The sequence below is a fragment of the Rousettus aegyptiacus genome, unplaced genomic scaffold, assembly GCF_014176215.1.
Source record: "Rousettus aegyptiacus isolate mRouAeg1 unplaced genomic scaffold, mRouAeg1.p scaffold_m13_p_14, whole genome shotgun sequence".
Taxonomy (NCBI): Eukaryota; Metazoa; Chordata; class Mammalia; order Chiroptera; family Pteropodidae; genus Rousettus; species Rousettus aegyptiacus.
The window spans coordinates 48,584,621-48,609,631 of NW_023416289.1; the positions used below are offsets into that span (position 1 = coordinate 48,584,621).

The window sequence follows — 25,011 nt, forward strand, 5'->3', positions numbered from 1 at the left end:
ACCTCCAATTTGTTCAGGGTAAAAGTCCAAATTCAGGAATTTGCTCTATTTTGTCCACTTTATCTTACTGATTTGTTTCATTTAAAACAAAAAATGCAGTAAATACACTAGCCTTTACATTGTAAATTATTAAAGTACAGCCTAATAGTATCATGCACACAAAAGGAAAAAAATAAATAAGAGATATCGTTAACAGAACCATTTTAAATGCCATAATCATAATAAACTAACAGTGCTTGAGTACTTCGAACAACTACCGATCACTCCACACACACAAAAATGATCGCACTGACAAGCCGCCTGTAAGCGTTAACTTTCTTCAGGCTCCACAGAATCCAGCACTGCTCCAGGAAACTCCCACCACTGTCAAGAGATTTGCTAATTAACAGCCCTTCCAAATGACAGCAGCAGACATGACCTAAACCTAAGACACATAAGTAACAATAAAAATAAAACTGACAGCGTAATTCAAACTTAGCCTTCTTCAGGCTTCATTACAGTTTCAGAAAGTCCTCGATATCAAACATACACACTGATACTCATACATCATCTAAGAAACAGAAAGTGAATATAACAGAAAAGTAAAGGTTAACTTAGGGAAAGATGACGTATGGCTGTGTGCCACCACCCACCTGCGGCAAGCATGACTGATGGGTTGCAGTTATTGGTGCAACTGGTGACGGCGGCAATGACCACAGACCCGTGGGACAGCTGATAGTCTCTTCCTTCATAATGAAGGGAGACGGCGTCGTTTTGCTTCTCGGCTGCAATCTGGAAGCCTCTAAATCCAACCTATGCAAATGTGCACATAAAGACACACTGAATCCTTCCTTCGTCCACTCCACGGAATGTAGCAAGGCTATGGTACACTCTGCAAGCTACGGGCACGTGGAGAAAAAAAACGAGCGGCAAGTCCTTGACGTCTGGGGATTTAACACTCAAAGTTCTGACTGTGTGTGAGACATGCTGAAGGTTCATGACGCTCAGCAGCTGTGATCCAGCTGAAACGCACACGTGGACAGGCAGAGGGGTGTCAACCCACTGATGGCCCATTCCAACTATACAGGGTCCCCCCTGACCTCGCGCTTCTCTGTCCATTCCTACTTGAAGTAAGTCTCAAGAGACAAGGCAAACTTTCTCTTTTGTTAAAAATGGCCCTGAAGATTTGCTCAAAATGATCCTGCGCACGCGCGTGTGTAAAATATGACGCAAAACTGGCTAGGCGGTAACTGTTGAAGCGAAGTACACAGTTCATGACACTGTTTCATTCCTGTACAAGTATGATATTTTCCACAATAAAAAAATTAAGACATCATAAACGAGCCACCTTCTGGTTCTTCCCTACTCAGTGCAGAAGTGTGCCGACCAAGAGGTAACTTACCTTTTCATTCAAGCAAGCTCGGAAATCATTTTTCATATCTGTCACAGCGACTCTATCTTGCGGCCTTTTTGGACCACTGACAGATGGAACTATTGAATTCAGATTGATCTGGATCACCTGGGAAATGAGTGCGAAGGGGAGGAAAAGGGATTAGGGCTCATTGGACAGATTCCAATATGAATACTCCTTTCAGGAGCAGAATGAGTATGTTTGGATTTGTTTGAATGCAACTCATTTTCATGGTGAGATACAGCCCCAGAAATATATATTTAAAAACGCTATGTAACTTATGAAACATATGAAAATTTGCTAAAAGACTAGCAGATGAGTATGCAAAGTAGCACACCACCAGCTGAGCAGTCTATATAAATTACTTTATTCCCCAACTGTTCTCTTCCCACAAAGATAAACACTTTCTTAACAGACGCCTGAGACAAGTAGAGGTGCATGCCGCTACGGGATGACTGCTTCTGGGCTACCCATCCGCCTTCTGTGCCTGCCTGGCACACTGGATGGCACATTAGACGGCGGAGGGCTGAGGAAACCTTCCTTCCTTCCTTCCTTTTCGGCGGCCCTGTTACGTCTGGTCAGCAGATGGTGCTGGCGTGACACTGGGGAAGGGTTTTCTATTCCTGGCTTCACTCCTTGGTGTTAAAAATCACTTCCTGTTAAAAGCTCATCTCCCCACTAGGTTTCTGTTCATTTCTTCTGACATGTCTACCACTTTTCCTGTGTTGTACCTGGGTCAGGTCAGTCCAAACTCTCTCACTCTGGCTCGCACCAGGACAAAAGGGCTCTGCTTCTCTCCTACTCTCGCAGCGCGAAGCCAGGCCATCTGTCTCGGCCGTTAGGAATGCGTTTAATGAATTCCTCATGAAATCAACACCCAGGTGGATTTTAGTTTTATTCTTAATCTGGTCAGTTTTTCATAGGCAAATTTATTCCAGTTTATTATACCACCCAAATTTTTCAATTTTTGTATCCATTTCCTCTAGGTCTCATTTGTTTTAATGCAGACAAAGCAGTAAATTCAATAAACAGAAATGAAAGAGACCAGAAAATGATCAGAGAAGTTAAAAGATTTGCCCAAAGTGTCGCACAAATTCAAATCTTATGGGTTTTATACCAGCCTTCGGTATTCCTGTATGTACTCCTTCACTCATCTACCATATTTACTGTCTACCATGGGCCAGGCACTGCTCTAGGGGATAATACAGTGCTCAAAACAAAGCCCTGCCCCCACAGGGCTTGTTTGTTTTCCAGTGGGGAAAAGACAAGCAAACAAGTCAGGCATGGATACGTGCTATCAAAAAATAATAAAGCTGAGTGAGTAAATATTTCTCAGCAAAAAACAGCTTAACAGGTAACCAGACCTATGATAAAACCAATTTGTTTAAGATCCTTGACACACACCTAGAAAACAAATTATATAAAAATTAAGACTTTCCTCAATGTGAATTCTACCTACTTAAATAAAAGTTCCAAAAGACAAGAACTGTTAGCTTAGATTGCCAAGTATCTTTAACTTTCAAGACAACATAACTGTATATCTCCTTCATTTTTATAAAATGTATATGGTACTCTTCTGATAAAGTAGAAAAAATAACAATTATCAATTGCATATTTTAAATACTAAAAATTTAGACTTGATAAAATGTTGTAAAATTCCCTGTAATAGAAATCTATGTAAACTTAATGAATAAAATCAAAGCCCAGTCACAGATGTTATTTATAAATAATAATATCACTTACTGAGGCACTTACTATGTGCCCAAAACTGTCCTAATAAATTTGTATTTAATCTCTTAAGAATCCTATTCTAAAAAAAGGAGTCCTACGAGGTAGAGCTCATCTTCGTACTTCAGAGAGGAGGAAACTCAGGCAGAAAGGATAAATAAACTGCCCACGATCATACAGCTAATAAAGCTCAGAGCTGGATTCCAACCCCAATGGTCAGGCTGCAGAATTTCCACACACACTGGGTGGCTACTCTGCATGTACCTGGGAGTATTCAGGTTCTCTCGACTCATTCTGGTTGTCTCGAAACAATTTCACAGCTTTAAGGTATGTTTCCACGGATTCGAGTTTGGCTTTGTCAAAACCTAAAAAGATGATGAACAACAACAAAATCCAGTAAGGAAATGTAAAATCCTCCAGGAATAAGTAAGGGTGCTGAACTTCGGTGATGAGCAAGAAACAAATATTATGAATTACAAAGCACTCAGAATCAATTTCTTTACAAATTAGAGCTTGACAGTATTCTCAAAGAATGGTAAGTATTTTATCCTTGATGACAAATCCTACTTTATAAACTGCATGGCAGCCCCACCTTTAAAAGTTATTCCATCACTGACGAGATCAGAAATATTGAGTTGGTTCTACAAAACTCACAAAAGATACTGTTTGCAAAAGAAAAGCCAATAATAAAACTGAACATAATAAAGTACTACCCACCATGAAAGTACTTACCCTAAACGACAAACAACATTAATGTAATTAAATAGAATGGAAGATTAAAGTAAATGAAGGTAGAAATAGTTTCACAGAGCAGAGAGAGATCTAACAAGATCTTCAAGAAACTGAAAGGATTTAGATGTTAAGAGCAAGTTTCCAAAGTCACACTTGGATAGTTATCTGTACTTCTGATGACAAGTAAATGACTGTGGCAGGTTGTATTTTCCAGTGATTGCCATCGCGAAGCTTACTCCAAGCCGCATGTGCCTCCTACAATGTGAAGTGACAGTCCTCCATCTAGAGGCAGAGACTATGCTTACGCCCCTGAACCTGAGAAAGGTGACTTCCGGCTGGTGGGGTGCGCTCTCAGGTCAGTTACATGGAGAAAACACGCGTGGGTGTCCAGGCTGACAGTCCAGATGAGTCCCCAGCTGACAGCTGGCACTCACTGCCAGACACGAGAGTGCAGCTGGCGCCCAGAGACCACGCAGCAGACACCGCTGTCCCAGCTGTGCCCTGTGTGAATTACTGACCAATAAAACCATGTGGCAATAAATGATTACTGCTGTTTTAAGCCACTAAGTTTTGGGATAATTTGTTACACAGTAACAGATCATTAATACCTTAACTCATTTTAATATGCACATATTAAATGTCTCTAACCATTTTTCTCTTGAATGTTCTACCAACCTAAATTCAGTTTAGAGAAAGCTCTGCATTCTAACAGGACTGTCCCCTCTAAGGTTCCAATGACCAAGAATCCACTTTGCCATCTAACTTATGAACTTTCACTAATCTGCCCCCAAACTGAAGAATACTAGAATTCATTCCCAAAATACACCTTTGACTAGAGTAATGATCTCTTAAAAACAAGAAATACATAAAATAAAAAAAGAGATCCTGCTTTTAACTGCGGCCTTCTGAACGATTGACATGTCTGGTTTTGGAGGCGCTTGGTTTTAAATTAAAGTCAGCGCAAGAGCAGCCAAAGCTCCCAGACATTCAGGCTGCAGAGATTGGGAACCGGTCACCCTGCGCCGCTCTTCACAAAATGTTGCGCCCCTCGTCCTTCAGAGAGAGCCCGGTTCTCAGTGTCTCCTGTCTGGACATGGCGGGAAGAGTAGAGAACACGCCTGAGCCTGCCTCCAGCCTCCAGCCTCCGACGCCAGGTGAGGGGGAGGCACCCGGACCACGGGGCAAGCAGGGCGGGATCGGCGGTCTGAACAACCCCTTAAACTGCTGTGAAAAAGTCACGGGGGGCTATGGTCTGAGGGCATGACACTCTTTAAAGTCCTCAATGCAGTTTATTTGAAAGCCACAGTTTCAAAATAAGATGACCATGTGAGTACTCAGTAACATGGCATTGGTCTATCCTAAAACATTTCACAGACACACTGGAAAATTCACACGGTTATCCTAATGACCTCATGTCCTCTTACCTGTATGTTCTAAATGTTTTAATGTCACATTGTCGACAGGGAAAAAGCTGAGGGTAGCACCATATTCCGGACACATGTTTGCTATTGTAGTTCGATCCACTATAGATAACTGTGCAACTCCACTTCCAAAAAACTCAACGAACTTCCCGGCCACTCCTACTTGCCTGAGGTGCTGTAGAAAAGGATACACAGAGGATGCGAAATTAGCAGGAAGACTGACATTGAGTTGCTGAAGACCATACAATCTAATTTTTTAACCGATAATAGTGAAAGTGAAAAAAAGAGGTCTTCTGGTTTTGTAGGAATTTCAAGGTAAACAGTGAACGGAAGAGAAGTTCAGTGTCGCTGTCAAGGCAGAAAGGGCTGGGAAGCTCAGAGGGTCTGTCTGCGATGCGCACTATGACGTTTCTGAAGTCAGGGTACAGCCCAGACGCGACGGTGTCTGTTATCTGTTAGATGGTGGCCCTATTTCCTGGCAGTTCATAAAAAACAGCACTTTTAACCACAGATAGCATCTCCAATTTAATGAAACACTAATACACCAATCAAACTGTGCATTTAAATAAAAAATTACACACTGGCTAAAAAATTCTTTCAATTCCAACTACTGGTCCAAGTATTTACAGCAGCCTTAATTACAGGTAAATTCCATTTTGATAGGATCTAACATGTGGCTTCATTTATCTTAGTTACCACCATCTGACCAAAACAGCTGCTAACCTTTTAATTGCACCATGGTCTCAATCAGGTGCAAGGAGGGAGTGCGGGAAGGTACCTAAGAACAAACCACCTTCCGCCCGTGTGCAGCACTAACCCCGCGCGGCAGGCGTGCTCCGGACCGCGTAGTAGCGCAGGGTCTCCTTACGGATGTGCAAGCTCGGGCCCAAGGAAAGGTGTCTCCTTCCATCCATGGGTATGTTTTTAAGGGTGAGCAATACAGCTAAGAGGTACCAAGCTGCGGCTTTCACCAAAGTAATGAGGTGCCGCAATGTATATTTTGAATAAAATGTGATTAATCCAACAAATATCATAAATAGAACAGGCCATCAAATATGGTACCCAATAAATGTATGCATAATATATTAAACTTTTGTACCAGTAAGTCAAAATGTCAAAAACTGACATGTAATATTATTTTAAAAACATAGCCAGAGGGGTCTAGAAGGCAGCATCAATATTCAGGAGGTCTGAAGGAGAGAATTGATTTCTCTAAACACATAATGGGATGTTCTTTCCCTTGAGGAATAATGCTGCGCTTCTCAATTTAACTTCTTGACCTTTTGGTCCCATACGTCACATCAATCATTTTGTAAGATTGTTAATGTCCTCATGATCAGGGAAGATGGATCGATAGCACGCGCCGAGGCGGAGGCCTCCAGGTAACAAGCTGTGATAGCGAAGTCCTGGGAGGCGCAGAGAGGGCCATGGGGAACGGCCCCTGGGCTCACGCAACCTAACCTTTAAGAGTAGTCAGTGAACCCCGGGAATCTGGGGGAGGGGGCAGTCACAAACGGTTGTGCACTGCGAACTCCTAGAGTCCTTGTGCTGGACATACGCAGGCTATTATTTTAAAAATTCTGAGGAAAATACTCTAAAGGCGTATCGGAATAGCCAACAAAAAAATCTGACACTGCACTGCTGCAGTCCACGTTTTGTAAAGTGATATAGTTTCCAGAAGGCAAATGATTCAGTTAAGTAGTAAAGGAGATTAGACTTTTCCATAAGATAACTTCCTAAGTCATGTAGCCAGAAAGTCACTTAATGAAGCAGCAACGCAACAGGGCCTAAGCAGAGGCCATGAGAGCTGCTGCCGGGGACAGACGCTGGGTCCCCTGCTTCCTGTTCACCCGCTGGCCCCATGCTAAGTTGCTCAGTGTCACAGTGTCTGTTCTTCTGGAACCGAAATGGGGATGGTAACAACAGTGCCAATCTCACGGGCTGGTAATGAGGTCTGAGTTAACATGCCCAATGAGTAATAACAGGATACACTGTCTAGGACTCAGCAGTACAAGGTCACATATTTGTGATGACACGGCTGAGAATGTGGCACTGCTGAGGCGGCTCGCAGGGGACCCTCTACTTAAACACAGTGCCACTAAGTCCCACGGCGACACAATATCCACGTACCTTTGTAACACCAAGGACAATATCTATGGACGTAACAAAAGGGTTTGATGAGCCAGTTAACTCGCATCCAACCACCTCCGGCAAGGTGAGGGAGACGGGGAGGCCCAGCATCACTGCTTCTGTTTCGATGCCCCCGACGCCTACGGGGAGAGAAAGACAGGCACGTGAGCCAGTGCGTGTCTGGGCCGCCGAGTGTGCCCTGGGACCTGCAGGTGCCGCTGCGGACTCCTGCCACATCTGCACACACGGAACCCAGGTCTCCTCAGAATGACTCTGCTCGCTTGGTGGCAACAGTGGATTTTTACCTTCGTATTAAATTCAGTAAACGTTTAGTATTCACTATGGTAAGTACTGGACTATGCTTAAAACTCGTCATGCATAGAACCCAGTCCCTGCCAATCTCAAGGATTTTAGTCTAAGGGCAAAGACAAAAGGTCAATCATCATCACATACCCTGTAAAAGAGTAAATGGCTTCTGCCAGAGGGGACAGCCTGCACAAAGCCACGACATGTAAGAGCACAGCTCACACAATAAATAAATGACTAGTCTTTAAGACGTGTGTGGGCCAAAAGCCAAAGGGAAACCAGTTGTGAAGGGCTTTGTTCAATAAAATGCAAAGCAATTAAGCAATTAAGCCTTATAAAAAAAGCCAGAGGCCACTGAAGGACTTCAAACGAAGGAGTCACCGCCTTGCCACCACAGACATCGCCACCACCACTGCACCCACGCCCCACAGCAGTGCCACACTGGCACTGTGCACACCGCATACCCTGACACCACTGTCCACAAACACCTGAGTTAAAGTTTACTTTTGCTGCTGCCATTCCAGATGAGGCTATAAAGACTCCCTCTCTAATGCCCCTAACCCCCTGCACCCGGTCGTCGACTCACCCCAGCCCAAGATACCCAGGCCGTTCACCATGGTCACGTGGGAGTCCGTGCCAACCACACTGTCGGGGAAGAGGACGCCCTTCTCCTCACAAACCATCCGCGACAAGTACTCCAAGTTCACTTGATGAGCCGTCCCGGTTCCGGGGGGTATCACAGCCACATTCCTAAACACCTTTGAACTCCACTGCATCGTGCGCACATTGAAGAAATCCAACCGTTAGTGCAATGTATGAATTTGTGTTCACCACCCACATACAATTATTGACACAAAAAACTATTTTACCAGTATTTAACATGGTCAATTATGGTACATGTTTAAAAACAATATGCAAACACGCAACCTAAACAGTCATTTTGGAGATTGCTACAACAAAATTAAGCCAAAGAAAAAGATTACAATAGTCCACATAAGGGGTAGTCTCCAATTGCGTCCCCAGGAGTCCCATGGATGGATGGATGGATGGATGAGGGGAGGCCCGCCCAGCTACTCTGAGCTAGACCTTGCTTCTATCTTTCCTAACACTGGCGCTTCCGATACAATTTTATGTAGAGAAACAAAAGGGCTTTACTGCCATGAAGCGTTTAAAGACTACTTGTCTAAGGATATGAAAAAAGTACCTAACAGTATTTTAGAAATTTCAATATAAAAATTTCCTCCAGATCATACCTTGAAAAATTGAAGCCTCTCTCGATTTCTGCCAAATTCTACTTCTTGGTTTTTTAACACTGTTTCAGGTCTAAAAGGAAGAAGAGCTGGCGTTAAACATGTATTACAGAAAAAAAGACCTGCCTTGTTTCCAAGGCTTCATTCTTACACGTGCGCGCATATGCGCACACGTGCACACACACACACTAAATTTTTAGAACAGCAATTTCCTAGCTCTCTCAGAATCCATTATTTTCTTTTTGACAAGGAAGTCCTGCTCTACAAAATGCACCAGGAGCTACTGTAAGGATGTCTTACTTTAGCGACTGTGTTAAAGCCATGTCCACACTACTGTCCCAAATGGTCGTTAGCATGCATCGCAACGAGGTTTGGCTACATAGTAAAAATAGTATGGTACGTTCTGTCGGATTTCATACAAGAAAAAAAGAGGGCAGCATCTAATTCAACAATCCCCATGCACACTTCCCCCTGCTCGGCCATTGTGCCAGTGAGCCAGGAGACGGGCACTGGTGTCGCCGTACGGCAAAGGCAAATTCGGCACACCATTTAAAAAGAGCTTTTGGCTAAAATCTTGTATTCCTCTCACCCAGAATGGAAGGGTCTACTGTATCTGTAAGTAGCAAGTTTACTTTACATGAGTTTTAAGTATATTCATGAGTTACTTAAACTAAGAGATAAAAATAATTCCCCGCCAAACAGTAAACATAGTTTCATTTTTAGGGAGCTATTTCTAGCTAATGGAAATTTTATAAAATTACTAACAGTTTTAAGTTGTTTATTTTACCTTCCAGCTGGTGATTAACTGTTGACTAGAACATCGATACAACTTAAATTATACATGTCCTCGAGGGTCCAGATAATTAGAGTCGCTTAACTATCAACATTTTTGAAGCAAAGATCACTTTAATAATTCATTGCTAAGCGATCATCTAAAGCCACAGCACATCTCAGCGAGCTGCTTCTCGGCCCTCGGGGACCACAGCTCTCCAGGGCCACTCCACCCACCCCATGTCCCCACAGCACATGTGGCCATAAAGCACCACACACACCTTTATTACCTTATAACCCAACTTCGAAGCAGGCAGTAATTTCAAGGGCCAAATGTACGCTTCTTGACTTTCTAACCCTCAGCTTCTTACTCGAGTCCATGATTAATACACATCACTGATGCATTACAGCACACATGAGGGTTTTTATTTTTACACAGCTAGGACCTACAATATAACCTACGTACTACTTTGTTATTTAGAAGCAAAATTGAGGGGAAACGTTCTACCAATTTGAATTTTTAGAAAAATATACCATCTTAGCACTTCATACACTGCCAGTTATAAAAAGACAACCACGAAAATCAATCATTTTTTACTCACTAAAGCCTCCTTTTTGGGAAATGAATTGTGTATAAGAGATGTTTCTCAAAAGTCAACACGCCTCCCATAACCAGAACAACTAGTATCAGGAATAAGGAATGATTACATAGAACTGTCATAATTAGATGGCAAGGGACCCACAGATTATACAGAATTCTTAGAAAGAACATGTGAGGTCACTGTAACCTGAGGTTTTGTAGAAATGGAGCCAAAATATTGTAGAACTAGACAGAACTCAAAAAATAATTAAGGGACAAATGAATTAATGTATTATGTGGCACTCAGGATGAAACATGTAGTTGCTATTCTTAGCTATTCTAAATTTTAAATGTGTTAAATGCTAACTTTAAAAAGTTTTAAGTCATTTTATAGTCAATAATGGAATAAACAACATAATCCTGAAAAACAAAACTTTGGAAACTTTATAGCATATAAAAATCCAAGTCATAGAACTTTTTCTTATTTTGAAAAATGACCTATCAGGGAATTTAACGAACTCCTAAGAGGATTCTCTTCTAGGCTGGTTTACTACTTTCAGGATACCATATAGGCAGTCACTTATCTAAAAAGGCTCACTCATTAAGGTTATAACATAGGATAATGATGGTATTTTTAACACAGAATTCTTAATGAAATATAAAATAAGAAATCTTGGAGGAGGAAAAACCTAGAACTATAAATAAGGAATCCAGAAAAGAAATAGGAACAGTAATGAGCACGTGAATAGTACAAATTCACAGTTTTAAGACGTGGCACCATTTTCCTGCCTACGTCAGTCACCAAAATTATATTTACAGAAAAATCTGAAGGTTCTCCCCCTCAGGAACAGGAACAGATGCTGGTATCAGAGACTACCATGGCAATAACTGCTTCTGTGGGGACAACAGGAGCTCCATGTCAATCCCTAGTGCAGCACGGTGAGTGTGACAGCAACGTAACGGGAGTGGTGGTGGAGGCATGCACGTGATGTCCCTCACTGAGTGATACCCTGGCCCTAAGAAAGAGAAAGTCCCATACTCAGGCACTGGCTGCAGATGGAAAGGGCAGAGCGCGGGTGTGTTCTCGATCTGCGATGGGGCCCGCCCCAGGCCACGGCCCTCTCCGGAGGTGCAGGACCCGCGACAGGCGGTCTGGCCTCTGCAGGGGAGCTTCCGCGGCTGTACTTTCAGTGGGGAGAGCCTGGCTGCCCTCTGCAGGTCACCGCCTCCAGGATTTGGAGCATTCTGTATTGCACTATTGTTCCACAAGAGGAGACAAAACCAGTTAACAGTGACAGAGACACGGCTCTTCAAAATCGCACACTAGCGATGCCAGCTGCAAGTGACTGAATGTTGTTCCCAGGGCTCCAAAGCCATCAGATCACCAGAACCCAGATACAGGCCATTTAAATTTATGGAGGTGAAAACAATTCTGAGTGCCAGTAAAATCGTTTTCATATACTTCCATAATGACATAAATAACTTTCAGCAAGTACTAAAGTAGATTTTTTTCATCTCACAATTTTTCATCTAACGATCGTAATAAATTCCAATCTAATTCCGGTACTCCAAGGAATGTAAAAAACAGCAAGCACATGACAACATAATCATGTCTTCTGTCTAACCTTGGTCAAAGGGACCTTTAGATAAAAGATATTTACTTCAGTGGAAGGACAACAGCTTTGGTGAGCTGTGTTTTCAACCACTGATTAAAGACGTTCCTGGCTCACATGTCTCTCCAGAAGGAAAGTAGGTTAGGCAAAAAAGACAAAGCCTGAATCTGAAAGTCACTCCCAAAGCAGGTTCTAGGCTTACTATACACGTCTATCAAAAATGGCAGCAGAAACAAACACGAAAATAACCTTCAGGTCAGACTAAGGAAAAAAAAAATTCAATACATAAAACTTCCTACCAGTTTTCACTTTTATATCTTAGTCAATACTAAATGTAGGCTATTTTACTCTGGCATAAATGATCTCTACTCCCTTTGTAGCACACGCCTCCAGTGGGCTGGCTGTCAGCTAACAGGGCTGTATTAAAGTACCATTTACTGAAGTCAATCTGTAAAGAGTGGTCAACCGTGAGATCTGTCGGACAGGCAGGGTGGACGTTCTTAGGGTCGCCTCCGAGAGTTTTCACTGCCTCCCTCATAGCAGCAAAATCCACCATTGCCGGTATTCCACTAAAAATGGAAAATGAGCAAATTAGAGTTCTATTTGCTATTTTATATATACTCGAATTATTCATATGCAGTTATCCATTTTTATATATTAAAAGTGTCCCTTCTTAGTTTGCATTCATGTTTGATAATGTACTTGGTTACCCAAAGTTGGACGTGTCCTAGTTTAATGAGAATTATAATAAATGTTATCCGAGAATGTGAGTGCTCAAGGGTAGATGTGCCAAAAATAACACAAGAGATGACTTTTAGATGAACAGGAGGACTTCAGGGGAATGGCCAGTGGAACTTTTTCTCCTGACCTCAATGTTGACACCCTCTCCCTTTCCTTGGCTCCAGCCCCACCCCACTCCCCAGCCCCTTCTCGCTGTTCCAAATATAAGTACCTCAAGCAAACTAAGTAACACGCCTCTGAAATGCCTTCAGTGCTAAACACCAAAGGCAGAGTCCAAATAAAAGACGGTTCCTGCTCTTAAAGAGCGAGCAAGGAAGGTGAAGCAGTAATCACAAAACAGCCCCCTCAGGACTGTGACAGTGGCGCCCACACCAGACTCACGTGGGTGCGTGAAGGCCGCGTGCCTACTCGTCTAACAAACTGCTACGCCTCCTTCAAACACAGTAAAAGCTGAACTCTGAAGACTACTCCCTGGACACCCAACAGGCAGCGTCTTTCAGGCTGTGGTGGAGACTGTGGATTTTATTCCAAGGCTGAGGGAATGCTACAACCTTGATTAACATTTTAATCAAGAAAAGACTGCAGACTGCAAGTGTGGAAGCAGGGACACCAGCTAAGAAAGACTGGGACTGGAACCAGGGTGACAGTGGTGGACATGTTCATATCTGGACTTGAGACATATTTCAGAGGTAGAGCTGACAACTTGAAGACAGACTGGATTATGTATGAAGGAAGGTAGGAAGCAAGGTCAACTTCCAGATTGTGTCCTAAACAAACAGGAGACTACTGGGTCATTTACTGTGACAGAAAAGATGTGGAAAGCAAGAGGTGAGGTGTGTGGGATGATCGAGTTTTGGGCACATGGAGTCTGAAAAGCCTATTTGCTCAGTGGAGACAACAAGCAGGCGGTTAGGCAAATAAATAGTACTAGAAACAAGGGCCTAATTTTTAAAGAATTGCTTCAGCTTAGAAAGGGCAATTTTTAAAATTTATAAACTAATCTTCAATATTATAAAACAACAGAGCCAACCACCATGGAGGCTGAATTTTAAAAAGGGAAGACTGAAAATTCATCAAAAAATAATCAATCACTCACGTGAAATCTTGAAGAAGAACACGGGCAGGGAAAAAGGGCACTTCGACATTGCTTTGTTTGGTTTTCCAGTCTAAAATGTTCATGACATCTTCCTTTTTCATTAAAAAGCCATCACAATTTCGCACAGCAGCTTCCAACAGGACCCGTATTGAGTAAGGCAGAACATCTGGGTCGAGATGAAATCAAGAGGAAATAGCACGGTCACTAAGGGAGCAGACGTAACTACGCACTGTATGGTTCACCACAGCAAAAAGTTAAATAAAGACACAGATGCAGGGTTTTCAAATTTTTCGTCTAGTAAATGTGGGATAAAATACCATTTGTGTTCAATCTGACGATTCTGTGTGTAAGCCAGAGCCCCGAACGGACAGAGATAAGCCCTTCGCACATGAGACCAACAAATACAGTTAATGTTCAGGAAAGACAGAAAATCTTAACAACACAGAAAATCAAAACAAAATACAATAATGAGACATCTCCATGATGGCAAAATATGCTTAAACTGTGTAAAAGTTTGTAATAGACTTAAAAGATTTCCATCGAAATGGTTAAAGTTTATAAGTAAATCAGGGTGCTTAGATGAGGAAAATTCATTTCACGGAAACTGTCATTCACTCCTGAAGACTAGTTTTAGAAAACCACAGAGCAACATTTCAATATTCTAAAAACCTCCACCACGTCACATTCTCATACCAGAGGCTGGCACAGGAAAGTGTTCCCTCTGGACGCAGAGGGACTGAACCGCGGGGTGCACCGGTGGGCCAATGCACAGCCATTCAGAGGAAGAAAGACCTCCATGATGAGATGTGACCTTGACTCTACTGCTACGAGACGCAGCGCACACACTTGGAACACCCAGCTACACATGCAAGAGACGGAGCACAAGGCTTATGATACATGCTGTTAAATATGAAGTACACAACATTATATGTCATTAAATATTACACACGTAATTCAAATACTTAAAATAACATGATGATATGTGCTTTCCACCTAGGACAATAAAAGGATAAAATGAAAATCTTAGTATGTTTCCACAGTGTTTTGGCTATACCTCCCTGGCACGACATACACTAAGGGCAAAAAGATTCAGGCGTTTATAATGACATTGTAATTTGAAACCATCATGTACATGATAAGAAAAAAATACTTCTGTTACTGTGACTGAGAACCAAGATTTTCAAGAGTAACAATGTATGAGTATGAAATCGGAGCAGCTAAGTTAAAAAAGAAACAGGTTTCAGTTGGAAGAATGGGCACAAACATGATTTATTTTTCTTTCTCAAAAATACGTATTTCCTAGCTGGGGCAATGACCGAACAATAGTAATAACACCTAACGATTCAGCTTGCTGTTTCTAAATACTATTTCCCATTTTAAAAAACCAGCCTTGGAGAAACGGCTGGTCCCATGCTCAGGAAAGGGTCAGTAACCAAAGAAGTTATCAAGGACTAATGGGGACACTAATGGATCAATCTGAACATCACAATGAATGATGACTGCAACTCACTGAAATACATCAAGTATATAAATAGTCTTGAGTCCATAATGACTCTGAAAACCCTTCATCGATCACCAATGGAAGTTGCTAGAGCAACTCATTACCCTGAAAACTGACAAAGGGGAGAAAAATCAATCATTAATCCTGTCCTTCCTGATTTTTTGTAATGAAATAGTTAAGAGAAAGTTCCTCATTATAGAAGAATTACAGCTAACAAATGTAGATGATATATTTAGAAAAATCACCAAATGCAACACCTAATGAAGAATGGACATCGAGAAAGAATGGTTATAAGTGGGCGCTACAATTGTTAGGTGACGTGAGAAAGGGGAGCTTCTGGTGGCTGGACCAAGCTCGAACAACTATACCCGCCCAGCATCACCAAAAGTGGACCTCAAGAGCTTCCGGATGGAACGAGAAGTAGAAGCACCAACTCCAAGGTGTTCTTGAACAAATAAAATCATACGTAAGTCAACCTGAATCTAATCAAACACCTAGCTCTAACGCCTGGCTACGGAAAATATGGGGGACAGTGTGACAATAAAATGAAGCCACAAAGAAGTAATCAGTCAAACCCAGAATAAAGAGCCCAGTTTCTTCAACATGAAATGGCATGGAAAAGGGAGAGAGAAGGGAGGGACATTACAGATTTTTTAAAAAGGCCTAACAACCAATGCTATGTGTGATCCTGTTTGGATACTGTGTGAAAAAAACTGTAAAAATACATTTTTGAGACAACCAGAGAACTGTGAAGATGAACCAGGTTATAGATCATATTAAGGAATTACTGCTAATTTTGTTAGGCAGAACAAAGGCACTGAAATTATGGTTTGTTTTAAACGTTCTTATACATCAAAAATGTATACTGAAGTATATTTTCAGGTTAAAAATGGAACATCTGAAACAAACTGGCAAAATGTTGATAACTTGCTGACAAATACATTGTGGGTTCTTATAGTATTCTCTCCCTACTTTTATGCTTGAAAATTTTAACACAGAGAAATTAAAAATGGAACACAGCTGTGAGTAAATTGAGGAACTACATAAGCAGAAACACTAGATTCGAAGCCTGTATCTGCTATTCACTATGGGCATGACCTTTGGAAAGTGACTCAGAAATGCTGCATTTTCTCATTTTCAAATGCCAGCCACCTGACAGGGATGTGAAGAATACCTTACCTCGTCATCTGTCTAGTACACGTAAAACCCTCAGACATCTCACGACAAACAGCAGGTACTTAATGATTCCACTTGTATTGGAATCTAAAGAACAAAATAATAAACAAACAAAACAAAAACAGACTCACAGATATGGACAACAAACTGGTGACTGCCACATGCGAAGGTGGGGTGGAGGGTCTGGGTGAAAAAGGTGAAGGATTAAGAAGTACAAATCGGTAGAGACAAAACAGTCACGGGGATGTGAAGCATAGGACAGGGACATGGTCGACAATACTGTAATCACTATGTATGGTGCCAAGTGGGCACTAGACTTACTGGGGGGATCGCTTCGTAAGTTACACAAATGTCTAACCATTGTGCTGTACACCAGAATATAACATAAAATTTTAAAATGGTAGGTACTTAACGAGTATGAGTTTCCACCCTTACCTAAGTCAGAAACATAATGAAGCATCCAAAATCAAGAGGAATTATAGAAGGAAATGTTTAAATAGAACAGTAAGCGGTCTTACAGGCGTTTTAACTGTTTGAAAATTACATATCAAAAAGCAATTGTCAAATAAGAGTGCTATAAGAAGAAACATAACCTACAACATTAATGGAATACTTTGTCTTTGAGAAGCACGTCCAGACTCACTGCGTAATCAGAGGCCGGCTGCACAGAAAGGTGCGCACGCTTAGTGGGCTTCTCACTCTTTCCGGCGGCAGGCGTCCTCCAGCCTCCGTGGTGACCGCAGCAACCCACACCTCCCGGCCCCCATGCGGCCACGCACCCTTCTACACTGAAGGTGGCTATCTGTGTGACCCATGACCTGTGGCACAGATGGCAGTGTGTGGCTGCCCCGCCTAAGTGATAACAGTGTTTTGGGCCAGGCTTCCTTCGTGGCTGCTCACTCTGGGAGGCCAGCAGCCCACTGTGAAGACAACCACACAGCACCAGGGAGACGATCCAGGCCTATGTGCCACCAGTGAGCACATGCCCACCATGCAAGGCCGCCTTCGAGGCGGACCCTCCACCCCAGCCGGGCCTTCAGATGACCGCCATCTGCTGTGACCTCACAAGACCCGTGCTGCAGTGGTTCAATCACGCTCGCAGCCCTGATGCGTGCAGCCTAAGAGCCGCAGACATGCAGGCCTGCTGGGCGCCACACGCTCGGGCCAACATCACATGGTCTCAGAAAACCAGTGCATGCTCTTCCTCACCTTTTCCAAAGTGACAGCTGCGGGTACTGACTTGGGACTCACCGAGGACCTCCTGGCCCTGCCACCACCCGCTGTCTTGTCACGTGCCACCCACTGCTGGCACCTGGCCCTGCCTGCCATCTAGTCATCTTGTGGGCTGGGCCGCACCTTTTGCAATGAGGTCTGACCCCTCCCAGGCCTGCACCTCTGCGGGCCCTCTCTGTCAGCCTACACATGATCAGAGCACCCTCACTACGGCAGCGACACGTCCAGACCTCCAGGGGATGCCTGAAACCGTGGACGGAACCCAGCACACACTATGGTTCCTCCTATCCGCACACCTACCATGAAGCAGCTCCACCCGTAAATCTGGCGATTTCTAGACAGAAGTTTCGTTCTTGCCCTCGATCTCAGAACTTTACACAATTTTTTTTTTCCTTTACTAAGCTGAAAATGTTCACCTTTCACTTAAAGGAAGTATTTTACGGCTTCGCTTTAGTTTATCTGAATAACTAGTCACTACTCTTACACTTTGGGACCATTAAAAAATATGGGCGACTTGAACACAAGCATGGCAATACTGCGATGACCGAGACGGCTCAGTGACTGCTGAGCAGGGACTGTCCCCACTGTGGAAACACTGGACAGGGGGATGACTCACATCCCGGGAGAAGTGCAACAGGACAGCACACTACTCAGAACAGCATGCGATTTAAAACCTATGAATTGTTTATTTCTGGAATTTTCCATTTAGCATTTTGGAGCAGCAACTGACCACAGGTAACTGAAACTGCAGACAGGGAAGCCCGTGGACAAGGGGGCCCTGCTGTGTGTCACAGTGATGCGTATTAAATGTCCTGTGCTACCTCCTGACTGAGCTGAGACCACTGCAATGTATGCCCTGCTGATTGCACTCAACGTGTCCCACGGACGTCTTCAGCACAGAGATGCCATCGTAGCCGTGTTTCGTTGGCCATGGGCATTCAATACATGTTCAACAAATGAATGAAACAGTGCTACTGGGTACGCACCAAGTAGAAAACCAGACTGGATTCATTCATTCTGCCCCTTCTAACCAGGAATTTCTAGAATCCTACACATCCAGACAGGTCATCAAAAAGACATGTGGCAACCAGGACCAGCTGGTAACCTAAAACCGGGAAAGTACAATTTGTGTTATCGCACTTCTGAGAGGAGCTGATGACAACGGATAAGCTTTGGTCAGCTGCTCAGTGGAAGACGTGGCAGGTGTTTTAGTTTCAGCCGGCTGGGGCTGCAGACCCCGCTGCGCCGGGCCAGTGGCTGCCCCTGCCGGAGGCCGCGCAGCCTCTCTCAGCACAGAGCTCACGGTCTGTCAGCCTGTTGACAGGGTTTGTTCATTCTACATGGTTTTAAAATTTTAAAACTTAATTGTCAACACTGAAAAACCAGAATGTTTCACAAGAAAAATCTCAATTTCTGGCTTAAGGTAAAGATCAGGAAGTGTTACAACACCGACCTGCCCCTTCATGTTTGCCACGATACAAAGCAGGGCCACCGACCTGGCTTGTGTGGCCTCTCCGCCCCTTGTATGCCTGAGCAAGCAAGGCTCCCATGACAGTTCTACAAGCGGGGGCCTCAGAATCACAGATTTTTGTTTAAGCTTCTCTTCCACCGTGTAGGAGGTAGGTCACAGCACTTGGTAGCTGGACCCTGGCCAAGCGAGTGATGACAGACCTTGTCTTACGGAATGGATACAGTAAATAACAAATGCTAGCAGCTTTACTACTGCCATCAGCAAGCTGGGAAACAATGCTATTAAGGCAGGAAGTAATGATCTGAAATCTGAAGATAAGAGTCTAAGACCAAATTCCTCACTTATGAAATAAGTGACTGTAGGCAAATTACTCAGATTCCTAGACTCATTTTCTTCCTCTCTGTAAAGTGAGGATGAGACTACCCTCCCTGCCTTTCACACGGCAATGCAGTGAACACAGAACGCACGAGGGCTCTTATTTGGAAAAGTGAAAATTCGAGGTTTAAACAGTAGATGAAGAAATGACCCATGGAGGAAATTAGTACTAACTGGCTGGTAAGCAGACTGCAGATAAACTAATGAGACAGAAGTACCGCAGACTGAAGGGAAGCACGCAGATGCTCCGGGCGGGCCTAAAGCCCCAGGGAACCTTGGGGTCCAGACTGAGAAGCAGGGGCAGGTGACTGGGAACCTACGACAAGAAACAGTCCTAAAGGCCCTGTAACCCTCGACCTGTCTCTAACCGGCACCAGGGTGAACAAGACTGATCGATTCTCACTTAAAAATTCTGACCTATTTTAGCATATACGGCCACGGCAAGAGTCTAAGGTGGCAGAAAAAAAGAAAACGTATTTCTGCTAAAGATTTCTTTTTTTACTCACTAACAAACATAAAGGAAACAAGGAAGAGCATCTGTCACTGATGAAAGCCTCCCGCACTCCTGGTAAGCACGGAGCCTGGTGCTATTTGCCACCAACTTGGTAGAGCACTGAAGCAAGAGGCAAGACCTCAACAAGTCCATGACCAAAAGTCTGGAGAGAAAATACACTGCGACAATTAGACTCACCACCCAGGGATCTGTAATCAGGATACAGACTATACCGGAAAGGTGCTGCTGAGCGCTAAGCCAGGGCTGGGGCTGCCGGCAGGGGCCTTGTGTACAGTCAGAGGCTTGTCTGCAGGAAGGCAGAGGGAGCAGACGTGGGGAGGGGATAGGAATCTGAAGCCCTGAGAGAAAAAGTCAAGCGCTTCCTCAGGCTTGGCCCACTGCCCATTTTCAGATACAGCCCCATTTCATTAGCCTGGGGGCTTCATGTCATACAACAAACCTTCCTTCACCTGAGCCAGGAGTGTCTATTCTTTACCACCAGAAGGTCTCACCTAGAACAGAGTGTCGACAAAAGCAGTTAAAACCACAGACCCTTGAACAAAATGTGGTGAGTTCTTGTAGTACGTGGAATAGAATAACATTAGGTGAGTTCAGCCCTTACAAAGTTATGTACTGTGTGCAAATATTGTAAGCAAACCACTTCATCGCTTACCCCCACTCACGACCCTTTCCAGAGTCAGAGGAACAGACAAGATTTGAAAGCTCAGACCCATGTCAAGATAGCTGGGCCAGCAATAGATGCCTACCAAGCCCTGCTAAGCTAGGTTAATACAGTAGGTGGACAAGTCCTCTAGAGCAGAGGTCCCCAAGCCCCGAGCTGTGGACCGGTACCGCTCTGTGGCCTGTTAGAAACTGGGCCGCATGGCAGGATGTGAACAGTGGGTGAGGTAGCGAAGCTCTGTATCCGCAGCCGCTCCCCAGCGCCAGCATCACCACCTCAGCTCCGCCTCAGATCAGGCACTAGAGTCTCACAGAAGCACTGGTCCCTGATGCCAAAAAGGTTGAGGACTGCTGACCTAGAGGTAGTCTTAACTGGCTGGTAAGCAAATCAGAACACACAAAGAATGGCCAGCAGTGGCTCTGCTGGACGTTATCCAAAATGAGTAAGTAAAGGGGGCTGCAGATAGCAGACTGGAGAGCAGATATTAAAACAGAGATAGGAATAGAGACCAGGCAAGCTTCACGCGACAAACAGAACAGCCTGTGGCTTAGAAATTCTGGTTTCAATGAGGCCTGACTACTTTCTTCCTTTGTCTTTGGATGTCTAAAAACTGCAACATCTTCTTTACTTGATGCTGAGTTAAGTGAGTTTTTGTTCCTTATATTCAAGAGTAAAGACTGGAACAGAGAGCATACAGTAAAAGTATAAAAAGAAAAACATGTTGAAGGGGGAGGAAAACAACATGCTTTCAATCCAACAACTCTACCTAACAACAAGCTTGCATCAAAATTTAAACATTATGCATACACAGCAGATTTATTAATAGGGAGAAGTTGGTAACAACCAGAGTTTTAACTCCACAGAAATAAAAATCACATCTGTTCTGAAGGCACTGATACTTATGGGTGTCCTACACTGCACACATCATGGCTATAAAACTCTGGCACTCGGGAACTCTGTCATGTGCAGATGCCCGTGGCAGAGCATTTTCAGATAATCTAGCTTTTACATTATCGATCACCCTCTTTCGATGCATTTTAGTTATTTTCACAGTTTCCTACTGATTTCCTGCATTTGGGAAAGAGGGTATCTTTAAGTAGGCATGTTTCCATAGAAACGACTTTTATACTCAATTTTTAAAAAACCCTCTTATATGCTCTTTTGCTTTATTAAGCTATAAAATGTGGGTTAAGAAAGTTCCAGGTCAGAGTCACTAGCTATTTGGGAAAAGTAAGGAGAAATAAAAGATCTTTCTTGTATGTAACGAATTTAGGTGTCCCCCTTTCAAAATTAACACAAACTCTTCACCACTGAGGGGTAGTATAAATGTGAATGCAGACAAATGGGACTATGAAAACAGCCAAGTTCTCTTAACACCAACCGCTGCAGTTACACACACAAGGTGAAGGAAACTGCTCTCTTTGGTGACACCACAATTATGTTTGTTTTTAAATGGTGACAGAATTCTAAGACAGGGATCTTCTAAGGTACTCCAAAACATCTAAATCTTCTCAATAAGTACGAGAAAACACTGCTGGTGGCAGTCCAGAATAGTCAAATCCATGGAAGTCTACAGAAAAATCACAAAAGCAATCTTCTTAAATGATGCAAAAATTTAATAAAACAAAAAAACAAGATAAAGAAAAGCTCTCTCCAAAACTGACTGAAATACATTTGGCATTTATGTTTTCAAGTAGTTTTCACTAAAAAGTCTGAAAATAATAATCACTCTTTCAAATAGGTCTTTCCTTCATTTGCCTGGTTGAGAAAGTCACTTGACTGTCAATTAAGTTATGATTTCCATCCAACACCCTCAGGTTCAGCCAAATTCCCTCTTCTGAGACCTGAGTAAGGTCTGACTGATCAGGTGCCTGTAAATATCTGCCAAAAGTGCTGGCGTACAGGTCTGGACAAACCATGCCCAGTACTGGCAAACAGCTCAGATCAGTGGGCCCTGCTAATGATTCCTATTCAATGGATGGCAGTTAAGAATTGCGGGTGCTGCTCATTTGAAAAATTAAAACGTACATTTAATAGCTGTAGAATATCATCAGTTTTTTTTTAATTGCAGTAGTAGTTTCTTTGGGGGGGGGGCTATTGCTTAATTAATTTAAGGTTTTTAAACGAGAAGTTAAGGTATAGGTTTACATCTTTCTGAAACAAAAGTTGTCCCAAGAAGAACATTTAAAATGTCAGAGAGGTGTGTGGGTGTACTTGTGACAACATGGTAGTAATAGACATAAAATTTCTTCAGCTCAGCTTAACAAACACGTTTTTATCATTAGAAACTAAATAAACCCAAGAAAATTTAAGCAACATTACCATACTTGGTGCCTCCAAGTTTAGGTACATTGAAGAACTTCTTGTGTGAACTGTCGTTTAATGTTTCAATAAGGTACTCAAAGATGTATCCTGAAAAAAAAAATTATATTTTCATTAAACAGTTACAAAGTACCCTTTCAAAGTGAGAATACCTGGAAATCACCTTTGTCCAACAGAATTTTCTGCAGTGGTGGAAATAGTCTATATTTGCACTGTCCAATAAGGGAGCCATTAACCACACGTGGCTAATGAGCACCTGAAACATGGCTACAACTGAGGAGTTGAATTGTTAATTTTATTTAATTTTAAATAATTTTAATTTGAATAGTCACATATGGCTATTGTCCACTGTACTGGACAGTACTGTTCTAAACCATGGCTCTTATCAAGTAAAAACTGACAATTCCTGAAAGGTGATAACAGAGAACACCTGAAAAGGGACAATGAGAATGATTTAAATGAAGTATAGGCATGTTTGGGGAAGACATGTCCTAAATATTTCATAAGTATGGACAGAACAATTTCAGAACACCACAATTATGTTGGAAAGACTGATTTTTTTTTTTTTTTAAGATTCAAGAGACAAGACTTTGGCAGAGCATTCAACAACCTAGACAAAGCCAAAACCAAACCAAACAAAAAACTTAACAAGTAAAACCTCAATAGGTCTTGAGAGTGAGGAAAGAAGTTAACAACAAAATATATGGGTAAATGACCATATTCTCCCTAAAAGACAAGTGTCTCTCCGGTCTGGCACGAATTGAAGCTGAACTACAAAGTCAAAAACCTGGGGGGTCTCATCTGAAATGTGCCCCCGCACCTAACGTCCTATAGAGTCGGGAAGTGGCGGGGAAGCCGCCTCAAGGGACAAGACCTTGCCATCTTTTGTGCAGACTCATTGCGGTGGGTGGGCAGGACCCTCGACAGTGTCAGGCCCTCGAGCAGAAAAGAGAAAAGCACAGTCCACTTGCAGAAAGAAGCCACAGTGTTTCCCTCTTCCTTTCAGAGGGGAGACAGCAGCGCACTGGGGCCGAGGCCCAGCGCCGCAAGACGCGGTCTGGGGACTGTCGGACCAGCGATCGGCCTTGACCGCTAGCTGAGGCCGAGCGGGGGGAGGGAGGGGCACAAGGCTGGACAGCGGAACAAACAACGAGCTGCCGGAGACCCCGGCCCCCGCCCTAATTTCTTACGCAGGGGGACGCCAAGGGGACATGGGCTGCCCCTGACCCCAGCGCAGCTGCGGAGACAGCAGGGCCTCCAGGCGGAGGGGGCCGGACGGCCCGGGGGTCACGGCGGGGCGCTCGCGGCCCGAGTGTGGAGCGGGCCCGGCGGGCAGGCTCGGGAAAGCGCCTCGAGCCTGAGGCCCGGACGCTGGCCGAGCGACTCCAGGCAAGGGCCAGAGGGCCGCGGCGCCGGGCAGCAGACGGAAACTGACCTGCGCTTGGGGCGTCCATCGCTGGAGACCATATTAGCCCGCGGGGAGGGGCCCGCGGGGAAGGAGGAGGCCGCCGGGCGAGGAAGGGGAGGAAGGCGGCCGACTGGCCGAAGAGGAAGGAAGGGTGCAGTCTCGCGCAAACACCGCGAGAGCCGCAGTGCCGGTCCGGATCTGCGCTCGCGGGATTTGCCGTTCAGCTCTCGCGAGAGCTCTGAACGTGGAAACAAAGAAAGAGCAAGGGCGGAGCTAGCGGAAAGGCGCCTCTTCGCCGGGTCCGCTGCTTAGCGTGGCCTCGTGGCCAGTGGCGGCCGAGGCCCGGCGGGATTCGGTGGCGGCTGCACGGAACACGTCTTCCTGGCGCTCCGGGAGCTTCGGTCTCCCCTTGCTGCTCCCTCCCGGCAGCGGGTCGCCACGCTCCTCTCCGTGCCCCCGCCGCGCCCGCCCCTCTGTCCCCACCGCCTTATCTCCCGCGGGCAGCTAGCTTTGCCGTGACAGCTGCCGTGCTCGCCTTTCCCCTCCCAGTCCTTATCCCGCCGCAGCCCGCCTTCCACCGCCAGCAATGCCT

The 25,011-nt window shown here is 44.1% G+C and overlaps 1 protein-coding gene across 1 annotated transcript in view; it reads right to left on the reverse strand.

Annotated features, from left to right (window-relative positions):
• Window positions 1–24,603, reverse strand: part of IREB2 (iron responsive element binding protein 2) — a 34,790-nt gene extending 10,187 nt beyond the window's left edge. Inside the window, exons 1-12 of the mRNA XM_016125853.2 lie at window positions 24,447–24,603; window positions 23,012–23,101; window positions 13,759–13,924; window positions 12,353–12,490; window positions 11,348–11,563; window positions 8,961–9,030; window positions 8,294–8,477; window positions 7,402–7,541; window positions 5,275–5,446; window positions 3,383–3,483; window positions 1,382–1,498; window positions 633–792 (exon numbers count right to left, since the gene is read on the reverse strand). Coding sequence (XP_015981339.1) covers window positions 633–792; window positions 1,382–1,498; window positions 3,383–3,483; window positions 5,275–5,446; window positions 7,402–7,541; window positions 8,294–8,477; window positions 8,961–9,030; window positions 11,348–11,563; window positions 12,353–12,490; window positions 13,759–13,924; window positions 23,012–23,101; window positions 24,447–24,465 — 1,573 coding nt within the window. The 5' untranslated portion in view covers window positions 24,466–24,603. The remainder of the gene's footprint in view (window positions 1–632; window positions 793–1,381; window positions 1,499–3,382; window positions 3,484–5,274; window positions 5,447–7,401; window positions 7,542–8,293; window positions 8,478–8,960; window positions 9,031–11,347; window positions 11,564–12,352; window positions 12,491–13,758; window positions 13,925–23,011; window positions 23,102–24,446) is intronic.
• Between the last annotated feature and the right edge of the window lie 408 nt (window positions 24,604–25,011).